This window comes from Tasmannia lanceolata, unplaced genomic scaffold, assembly GCF_043159265.1.
Source record: "Tasmannia lanceolata isolate RefF3 unplaced genomic scaffold, GAP_Taslan_0.1 ptg000054l, whole genome shotgun sequence".
NCBI lineage: Eukaryota > Viridiplantae > Streptophyta > Magnoliopsida > Canellales > Winteraceae > Tasmannia > Tasmannia lanceolata.
Window position 1 is genome coordinate 148,567 of NW_027518731.1, and position 10,984 is coordinate 159,550.

The 10,984-nt window shown below is 38.3% G+C and overlaps 1 protein-coding gene across 1 annotated transcript; it reads left to right on the forward strand.

The window, feature by feature from the left end:
- Window positions 1-736: 736 nt before the first annotated feature.
- LOC143864782 (metal transporter Nramp7.2-like) lies at window positions 737-10,243 on the forward strand. Its single transcript, XM_077375611.1, has 13 exons — window positions 737-896; window positions 996-1,074; window positions 1,189-1,229; window positions 1,466-1,544; window positions 1,749-1,853; window positions 1,969-2,078; window positions 2,901-3,082; window positions 3,759-3,828; window positions 8,027-8,200; window positions 8,838-8,942; window positions 9,080-9,211; window positions 9,307-9,402; window positions 9,824-10,243. Exons 1-13 carry the CDS (start codon window positions 753-755, stop codon window positions 10,166-10,168), a joined length of 1,662 nt encoding a protein of 553 aa, XP_077231726.1. The 5' UTR covers window positions 737-752; the 3' UTR covers window positions 10,169-10,243.
- Window positions 10,244-10,984: the final 741 nt, after the last annotated feature.

Sequence of the window (10,984 nt, forward strand, 5' to 3'; positions counted from 1 at the left end):
ACTCAACATTCAAGTTTTCAAGATTTACCAATAACAATGGTGGCTGAACAAGGAGGAAGATGACTGATAAGGTAAAAAATAAAAAAGGTGATAATGGAAAAGTAAAAGAAGAGGGAAGAAGGAAAAACCAAGGTCAAAACGTGTTGTAAATGCCAAAGGGCATTTTCGTCTAGCTTTTACTGACAAGACCTCTTTTGTCCCCCATTGATAATTTTTAAAAAGCATGGGTCTGTAAATAATTTTGCCTAATGTTTGTCCCCCATTGGTAATTGGTTCAAAAATTTATAGGACAAAGTCTATTCCAAATATATGGGTATTCAAGTATAAAATACAATGTATGAATAAAGTATTCATACTTTATATCAAGGCATGATAAATGGCTGGAATCATGATAAATCCTAGGAAGATAAAAAAAACAACGGTAGAATCTTGGATATGCACAAGCTGTTTTTAATGCAAAAATAATTATAGGACAAAGTCTATTCTAAATATATGGGTATTCAAGTATAAAATACAATGTATGAATAAAGTATTCATACTTTATATCAAGGCATGATAAATGGCTGGAAAATTGATAAATCCTCTCTCTCTCTCTCGCTCTCTCTCTCTCTCTGCAAATTGGCTTTGAAAGAATGATGACCTATTTGGTTGATGTTCAAGTTACATGCTTTACATATGTTTTATCTATAAATAGAGGGAAGTGAAGGACTGGATTCTTAGTAAAACACACAGAGAGAGAGAGAGAGAGAGAGATGGCAAGCCAACGAGAGGGAGCAATTCGAAAGGACCCTGCTTCGTGGAGAGGAAGCAATCGCATAGATCAGTCTCTCGAAGTGCATACAATTGCAAATGAAGACAAGCAGCATGATCAACATAAAGTAGAAGAGGATCACAAAGTGTGTCTTTTTGTTTTCTTACCCCACCTTTCATAACATGTCTTTTGCTTTGGAATGTTCAAAAATCTTCTTACATTTCAATATGTTTCTTGTGATTAGATACCCGCATGGAGAAACTTCCTCTCCTTCGTTGGCCCTGGCTTTCTTGTCTCCTTGGCTTATATCGATCCCGCCAACCGTAAATCAATCTCTCTCTCTCTCTCTCTCTCTCTCTCTCTCTCTCTCTCTCTCTCTCCCTCCTTTTTCTTCTTTTGAATAATAACTGTAAGTTTTTAATGTGGAAATGATACAGTGGAAACGGATCTCCAAGCAGGAGCAAGTGAAAGATTCGAGGTGAGAGTGCATGTATCCATATATTCCTAGAGAAATAATATTTACACCCCCTTTCTTTGTCTTTTCCTATATCTATTTTGTTGAAAAATGAAAATGAAGTCAATTCCCAAAGAAGAAAAACAAAAGGTGATGGAAATGATCCGAAAGGGGATGGAAATATTATTTTATATATTCATTCATACATGAAAAATATACTAAAAATATCAAATAACAAAAACCCAACTTCTAATCCACAGCTCCTCTGGGTGATTCTTATTGGATTGATCTTCGCTCTCATAATTCAATCTCTTGCAGCAAATCTTGGTGCTACAACAGGTATGGAAATCCAAATTATTTAAGAAAAGAAGTAAATAATATTTACAAAAAACTGTCGCCAAAGAGTTTCAAATAGCAATGTACAAAAAAATCCGTCACTATAAATAGTTTATAGCGACGAAACAATAGTGGAAGATTTTTTATTTTATTTTTTCCATTGTGATAAGTTATTTTTCTTGTAGTTTGAAATTAGGATCTTTGCAGGGAAGCATCTGGCTGAGCACTGTAAAGCCGAATACCCAAAATTTATCAAATATAGCCTATATTTGCTCTCAGAGGTTGCGGTTATTGCCACCGATATCCCCGAAGGTCTCTAGGGTTCTTCTTTCATCTTTCTTGGTTTATCTTCTTCTTTTTTTATTACTTCTTTGTTCATCCTTCTTTCTCTTGATTTGGGTATTGAAATTTTTTTATTATTTTGCAGTGATTGGGACGGCCTTTGCTCTGAACATACTCTTTCACATCCCTCTTTGGATTGGAGTTCTCTTAACTGGATTGAGTACACTGTTGCTTCTAGGATTGCAAAGATACGGGGTAGTTTCCTTTCTCTCTTTTTTTTTCTTTTGTGTTTGGTTGTAGACTTGTAGATGATAAAGAGCGAGGCACTGAAATAAGATGCCAATTTGTATTCTTGATTCCCCCAATCTGAATGCAACAAAGTCATTAACTTCAGTAAGGGCCCATTTGGATGCCGAGAAGATTTTGATTTGGATTTCTCACATTTGCAGCACTTTTTGTGTTGTGATTTGGATCTGGATCAAATCCTTAGATTTCCAAGTCAGCGACTGGCAGTGAAAAAATTCAGATTTCCAAATATGCTGTAGAAATAACAATTGAAAATCCACAGATCTGGCAGTTTCCTTCACCCTCTTTGCTCCTCAACCACTCTGCTCGAAGTGCCCCCTTCCCTCTCTGTCTCCCTCAACATGAGCTGGCGGATCTATTCATTTTGTATTCAAAACTCAATTCCAAATCCAAATACAAAATATGAAGTATCCAAACGGGCCCTAAAGGAATGTATTTAAATCATAGCTCAGATATTTGAGTCAACTCAGAAGTGAGTCTAATTAAGTAAACAGGAATGAGTCATTGACAACCCGAGCATATTTTTCTAATGATGTACATATCTTTCATATGACCACTTATATTTATTACAGTTTTACATGTGGGAGTGCTGATTGAGGTCTTTTTAATTTGATTATGAGGCAATTCGTTTGGTTCTTTGTGTTGGTTTTTTTCCAACTTTTCACTGCTGTGAGTTTTTAGTGAGTCAACTCATTTTGTTGGCAAGTTTCTATCAGTTATGAAATGACTGGATTTTAGAGCTGACAAAAGATTTTTTTTTTTTTTTTGTAGGCTCGAAAACTAGAGCTCTTTGTAGCAGTTATGGTGTTTATCTTGGCTGGCTGTTATTTTGGGGAAATGAGTTTTGTTAAGCCCCCTGCATCAGGGGTTTTCGAGGGGATGTTCATACCAAAGCTCAGCGGCAATAGCGCCACTGCAGATGCGATCGCACTCTTGGGTGCGCTTGTCATGCCGTAAGAATCTTTGATAATTCGATCATTAGTATATGAGGAATTCTAGACTGAAGGGAGCCCTTGCAAAAAAGAGGTGAAAGGGCTCTCCCATTGGCTGCACATCACCATCATGCATTAATAACTGCCGAAAAGTCAGACATGATGGTGATTTGCAGCCAATGGGGGAGCCCTTTCACCTCCTTTTTGCAAGGGCTCCCTTCAGTTTAGACTTCCGCTTAGTATATATAAGTGAGAATTTATATGGTGGGTGGCCGTGAAAACACGTGAAGTCTAAAAAAGTAGGTACTGCTCACTTTTTTTGATGATCCAAACCGTTCATCTGTTTGGGCACAACGTAAATAGGTTGTGCCCCAAAAATCATTTCCATAGGATGATCCTAGCCCTCCGATCTGAACTGATCTGAAAATGGAGATTTCCAAAAATCATTTATGGAATCTTCTACAGATCGGAGGGCTAGAATCATCCTATGGAAATGATTTTTTGGGCACAACCTATTTACGTTGTGCCCAAACAGATGAACGGTTTGGATCATAAGAAAAAAAGGGGCGTACCTACTTTTTTTAGACTTCACATTTTTTTACGGCCACCCATCATATAAATTCTCTATATAAGTTTATTATTTTTTCTATCGTTCCTTTTTTGGTATGACAATTACTTCTTTTTTTTCTAACTACAGGCACAATCTTTTTTTGCATTCCGCTCTTGTTCTATCAAGAAAGATACCTCAATCTGTTCCTGGGATCAATGTAAGCCTCTAGAGGAAACAAGGAAACTGGTTTGAATTCAATGTCATTTAAAGTCATCATGAGTTTTGAATTCAAACATTACAGTTAGATGTGTTTCGAATTCAACTCATGAATATGTGGGCTAGAGTCATATCTTTTCTATTATAGTAAAAGATGAATCAAGATAAGACCCAATTCAAGTTGAATGACATGTTGGCTAAAATATTTAATTTTCTAATATATAAAATTATATGTAGGAGCTGCTCTGGTACACGGCTAAGAAGCCCATGGAGAGCTCTACAAAATACAAGGAAAGACAGCAAAATAGTACACATATATATAGGGAAATGATATCAACATTGCAATGTTTTAATAAGATGCGTGAAAGTAGGGCTGCAACTTGAGCCGGGTTTTACCCGACCCGCATCGACCCGACCCGAAAATAGCCTGGGTTGGGTTCAGGTTTCATGGGTTTCGGGTCGAGCCGGGTTGAGCATTTAAAAGCCTGCATGAATCTCGGGTCGAGCCTGGTTTGGAGGGGCTCGACCCGACCCGACCCGAGTTACATAAGTTATAGTATGTACATTTTTTTCTATTATTAGTTAAAAGTTAAAAGTGAAAACCCACGCACCCACTGTTACTGTATGTGAGTGTAATTTCTGCTTCTATGAGTTGAGTTGATTCAAGTGTTTGATTGTAATTACAACATTGTTTGATTACAGCATTGTTTGATTCAAGTGTGATGTGAGTGTAATTACATCATTGTTTGATTCAAGTGTAATTTCTGCTTCTATGAGTTGAGTTGCCTTGCCAAACAAGAATTTTCCTTAAAAAATTGCGTCAACGTGAAAAAACCCGACCCGACCCGAACCGACCCGAGATTTATCATGGGTAGGGCCGGGTTTGGGATCGTGGGTTTTCCGGAAAAAAACCCGACCCGACCCGACCCGAGATATTTCTCGGGTTGGGTTGGGTTCTCCAAAGCCCGACCCGAGTTGCAGCCCTACGTGAAAGCATCCTATCGTTTAGTATTTAAAGGGCTGTCAAAAGGATATTACAGTTTTCAAAAAGCTCTTACAAACCTTTAAATACTAAAGGGCTGTCAAAAGGATATTACAGTTTTCAAAAAGCTCTTACAAACCTTTAAATACTAAACGATAGGATGCCTCGCGCATCTTACTAAAACATTGCAGTGCTGATATCATTTCCCGACACACGCTGACATGCTTATTTCCATTGTCATTTGTTTTCTTTCCAAGAAATTTTTTTATTGGAAAACCTTTTCTTTGTACCTCAATTTTTTTTTTTTGATGGAGTGGGCCAACTTTTTTTTTATCATGGGTGGGCCACCATTTTACACCTAATCTGGTTGGCCCACTCTCTCTATCCAACCCATGAATATGGTGGGACGACCATTTTACACATGATGTTTTGATGTGGAGGACCCACCTCCACCCAAACCCATGCATAGTGTGGCATCCACCATTTTACAGCTAATTTTATTAATGGGATGGGGACACAACGTTTTTATGGGGTAGTGCCTACTACTTTATACCACACTTTTTATTTTTATTCTTCTTTTTTTTTTGGGGGAGGGTGGAGGGGGCGTGGGGCACACCGTGTACACCTAGGGCTGGCAACGGGGCGGGGCCAGGCCGGGCCGGATGTTGGGGTCCCCTACTCCTTCCCCTCTGCGGGGAATTTTCTCCCTCCCCTTCCCCTCCCCACTGCGGGGATGGTGGGGAATCCCCCTCCCCTCCCCACGGGGAATATCTAATCCCCATCCCCTCCCCTTCCCCGCCCCGCATCCTTCGGGGACAATCACTTTACTTTGTTAAATGTTAGGTTTAAAACTAAAGATTTGCTAGGGACAATCACTTCAGGCATGTTGTGGCTTGGCTATTGCATGTGAGAGTAGCCACACAACCCACACATAGGCTAAGATTTTGTCATATTCATTTTATTAACCTGGGGACAAAGGTGGTTGCTCTCAGATTCATTTAATTGATCAATAGTCCCTAGCAGATCCCTAATTCCCAACCCCACTTGCCAAAAAGTACTGTACGTGCCACACCATAGGTAGATCCAAACCGTCCATTTGATGGGCACACCATACTACCATAGGCATAGGATGATCCAAACCTTCCACTTGATGGGCACATTGTAGGATGATCCAAACTGTCCATTTGATGGGCCGCAAGGTAAATAGGTTGTAGCCCAAAAATCATTTCCATAGGATAATCCCAACCCTCTGATCTATAGAGGAATTCCATATTATGGTACCTTCTATAGATCGGAGGGTTGCAATCATCCTATGGAAATGATTTTTGGGCCGCAATTTATTTACGTTGTGGCCCATCAAATGGACGGTTTGGATGATCTATGGTGTGGCCTGTAAAGTACTTTTAAATTGTAGCCTATCAAATGGACGGTTTGGATCATCCTATGGCGTAGCTCATACATTACTTTTTGAAAAATAATGGACTATACGAGCGCACACCATATAAAATCTCATCACTCATCAGAGAGATGTTGCCTTTATTCGGGGGAGGGAGATTTTCAAAGAATTTAGTGTTGCCTTACAGTGATGGTTCAATGGAGAGATTTTAGGGATTTCTAAGGGTAATATACTAATATAATGAGGACAATGCCCAATGGATTATGGGTAAAAGAAAACATAAAAAGCTATTTCAGGGACAAAACTGTAGTAATGGAAATTATGAAAATTATGGGAGAATCTTGTAGATATGTTTTGATTCAAAGGGGTTTCTAGTAGTTTTCCCCAAAAAAAAAACACTTAAAAAAACAAGAAAAAAATGGCATTAATGCGGGGCGGGGCAGGGCCAACTCCATCCCTTTCTCCTCCCCTTCCCCGCACCGGGGAATTTTTTAAATCCCCTTCCCCTTCCCCACTCAAATCGGGGAATCCCCTCCCCAAGCGGGGCGGGGCGGGGCGGATCCCCACTTTCCTGGGTGAAATTGCCAGCCCTATGTACACCTCAAGTTTTGTTGGTGAGAGGCCCAGCATTTTATATATAACAAAATGACTTACAAGAAAACTTAGTTACAACCTCTCCTTTCCTTTTTCCTTTTTGACACAAATGAACTACATACATACATATATATATATATATATATATATATACAGAGAATTTATACGATGGGTGGCCGTGAAAACACGTGAAGTCTAAAAAAGTAGGTACGGCCCACTTTTTTTTTATTATCCAAACCGTTCATCTGTTTGGGCACAACCTAAATAGGATGTGTCCCAAAATCATATCCATAGGATGATCCTTACCCTCCGATCTGAATTGATCTGAAAATGGAGATTTCCAAAAATTATTTATGGAATCTTCTACAGATCGGAGGATTAGGATCATCCTATGGAAATGATTTTTGGGGCACAACCTATTTACGTTGTGCCCAAACAGATGAACGGTTTGGATCATCGAAAAAAGTGGGTCGTACCTACTTTTTTCAGACTTCACGTGTTTTCACGGCCACCCATCATATAAATTCTCATATATACATATGTATATACAGGAAAAGGTTTCTGAGGTATTGCTCAGCCTAAGCAACGCACTAAATACAACATGTCCTATGTTGTTTCACTCATCCAACCCATTCATTCTATAGGACTTAACGTAGGTAGGGTTTCCCTAAGAAATCATCTCCATAGGATCATGGTAAGCGTTGATTTGTGGAGGTTTTAAAATGGATGGCTAGAAACTAGGCTTCTATAGATCGAATGGTTAGGATGATTGTATGGAGATGGTTTGTTCGGAACACCCTATCTATGTGGTATGGTTCTATGAAATGCATGGGTTGGATGAGTCAAACTACATGGAGATGGTGTATTTATAGTGTCTTGCTTAGGCTGAGCTATAGCTCAGAAACCTCGCCCCCATGTATATACAGGAAACGGTTTCTGAGACTGAAACAACTCTTTAACATCCTTAACAACATTAATCACTTTGGTGTAGTCCCTATGTGACTTTTATATATACAACCAACTATGTAGAACTCCTTATAGTTATATGACTCTTAGATAAAGTAGCATAACATAATGAACTCTAGGGAACATAAAAAAACTTTTTTTCTATTTCAATATATCATTAATAAACTAGAAGAGTACAATGACACTTCACTTTCTGGGACACATTAATTTTGATTAACAAATTCCATCATGACACTCTTGTTTCACATGTTGTGATTTCAGGACGCGTGTAGGTATTTTCTTATAGAGAGTGGTTTTGCTCTATTCATAGCATTCCTCATCAATGTTGCTGTAATATCTGTGACTGCCACTATCTGCTTCAAGGAAAAGCTATCGGATGAGAACACTAATAGATGCAACAATCTCACACTGGATAATGCATCATTCTTGCTCAAGGTGAAGCAAAGTTGATCGATTTTACCAAGCCCTTTTTTCCTTTTTCTTTTTCTTTTTCGTTTTCTTCTCATATTCTTAATGAAGAATGAAAACCTAATGTAGAAGATCTTTATAAGACAATCCAGCAGAGAGATCTCATGTACTATTACATGAACAATAGTAGTTAGGAAAGATAAGAGGAAAACACTCTGAAAACGGGATTCCGTGTGGAAAATTAAAACAGGAGTGACATGACTATTGATTAGACCCATTTCAAAATGTATTTATTGCTTTTATGGGGATTTGAACTCTCTTCTTTTGTCTTTTAGTGGACACGGCGGCCAATGATTCGTGTCCGTTTTTTTTACAAAATGGATTCCTGTTCTCCTAGCTGTGCTCAAGATAATATGAACAACATTTTATTTTAGGGAAATGATTTCAGCACTCCATGTTTTGATAAAGATGCGGAAAGCATCTTGGTGTGTAGTATTTAAAGGTCTGTCAGAGACTCAGAAGAACACTACGGTTCTCAAAAAGCTCTTACAAGCCCTTTAAACACTATACGACAATATGCTTCGCATCCTTATCAAAACATTGGAGCACTGAAATCATTTCCCTTTATTTTATTATTTTTATTTTCATTTTATCTTTTTTGCAGAATGTGTTGGGGCGATCGAGTTCTATAGTGTACGGCATAGCTCTACTGGCTTCTGGACAGAGCTCCGCCATTACGGGCACTTACGCAGGACAATTTATCATGCAGGTCAGAGGATTGACTGATTTTCATTCTTATATTTCTGTATGGGAATTGCATTTTGGGTGCAATTAGTGTGACTGAAAAAAATATTACCATCTTACTCTTTAATTAAATTTTTTTGTCAAAACTAAAATAAAAAATAGGGCTTCTTGGATCTCAAGATGAAGGCATGGTTGCGGAATTTAATGACACGGTCCATTGCCATTATTCCGAGCCTCATCGTCTCCATCATCGGTGGATCAGCGGGTTCCGGCAGTCTAATCATCATTGCCTCGGTATCTCTTTATTCCGTTAATTAAAATACACTATGACTGATTTCTACATTTGTATTCCTACTCATCTCCTAAACCCTTTTTCTGCACATATACAGATGATATTGTCATTTGAGCTTCCATTTGCTCTCATCCCCCTTCTCAAGTTCAGTAGCGGTCGAACCAAGATGGGACCACACAAGAACTCAATCTATGTGAGTTCTTACTACACAATCCTCAACCCCACTTAACAAAGCTCTTGTCGTTGTTGTTTTCTTGCTGCAGTAGTGGTTGATATTGACAATCTCGTGTTTTGATAATTGCAGAAACTCACCTTCTCTTTTCTTTTCTATTTGACTTTTGAGAGGTTTTTCGGAAGAGTAATATGTCTTTGAAAGGTCATTAAACTGGAGCAAATTTTTTATATCAATATATTTCTGACATTTTAAAGTGAAAAGGATCAAAGCTTTAGCAGTGTGGGTCATTTTACACTAGATATGAACTTGTGGGTTTTTTTTTTTTCAATTTTGAGTTGACCCGACTAGTTGTAGTAATGTGGTTGAAACATGAACATTTTAGAAAAAATCGTCGGATTTTATAATTTCTGACTCGGTCAATTTGCTTTGATGTGTGCAGATCATTGTGATCTCTTGGATCCTTGGCGTAGGCCTTGTTGGTACCAATATCTATTATTTGAGCACTGCTTACGTCGGTTGGCTCATCCAAAGTACCCTCCCTAAAGGGGCCAATGTGTTCATCTCCATTATTGTGTTTCCTCTCATGGCTATCTACATTCTCTCTATACTTTACTTAACCTTTAGGAAAGACAAAGTTGTCACCTTCGTAGACACAACCCCTCATCTTGAATCTTCGACGCAAACGCAAATGGAGAAAGGCTCCTTCCATGGCACTACCATTGACCATGGAATGGATGAAGTTCCCTACAGAGAGGACCTCTCCGAAATCCCACTTCCCGAATAGACATCAAGTGATAGAACGTGTGATCAACTCGAGGATCCGATAAGTTCTAAATAAAGAAGACCTCGGGGAAGTAGTGAAAGTATCATCCTCACACTTGTTTTACACTACTGTAAAGGAGTAATTTAAGCTAGAAGAAGAAAAACATTTATTTGTTTTGTGTTCCTCTCTTGTTGGCCCTACCAATGAGATGATCATAATCGTCCAATCCATGGTTTAAAAATGGATAGTTCAAACAAGAAATCATCGAAGGTTTACATTCATTGGAAAAAAAATACAAAATAATAAATTAATCATGTTTTTAAAGTAGGTTGGAAAGCTCGAAGAAGGGAACTTCCACATCAATAAAACTTTTTTTGAAACACCTTCAACCCACCGAGTCACCGACCAAAGCCTAAAAAATAGGGACTTTAAGATTAATCCTATTTTTAGACTTAGGAAAAGAAAATTATGGAATATAGCATTTTCCATGGGAAAAAAAATCTAGGTCCTGGTCAAGGTTTTAAATTTCGGCCTAAATCCAAAATTTTGAATTTCAGTGGGGACCGAAACCGAAATTTTGGAAATTTCGGCAAAATTCATGATAAAATATTAATTTTTTTATTCCTTCACAAAATTTCAGCCGAAATTTCGGCCCAAGAAAACGACATTTCAAGCGCGTCTACCGAATTTCGGCCGAAATTTTGGGATTTCGGCTAAATTTTCGGTTTCGGTGAGGACCAAAATTACCCCCGAAACCGAAATTTGAAACCTTGGTTCTAGTAGGTTCACACTTTTCCTTATCAAACACGGAGAATTTTTTATTTTGGAAAAAAAAAT

Coding starts and splice junctions, on each gene's coding strand:
- LOC143864782 (XM_077375611.1), top strand. CDS start 753: ATGGCAAGCCAACGAGAGGGAGCAATTCGAAAGGACCCTGCTTCGTGG. Junction 1,854..1,968: donor TGCCACCGATATCCCCGAAG/GTCTCTAGGGTT, acceptor ATTATTTTGCAG/TGATTGGGACGGCCTTTGCT. Junction 9,403..9,823: donor CACACAAGAACTCAATCTAT/GTGAGTTCTTAC, acceptor TGATGTGTGCAG/ATCATTGTGATCTCTTGGAT.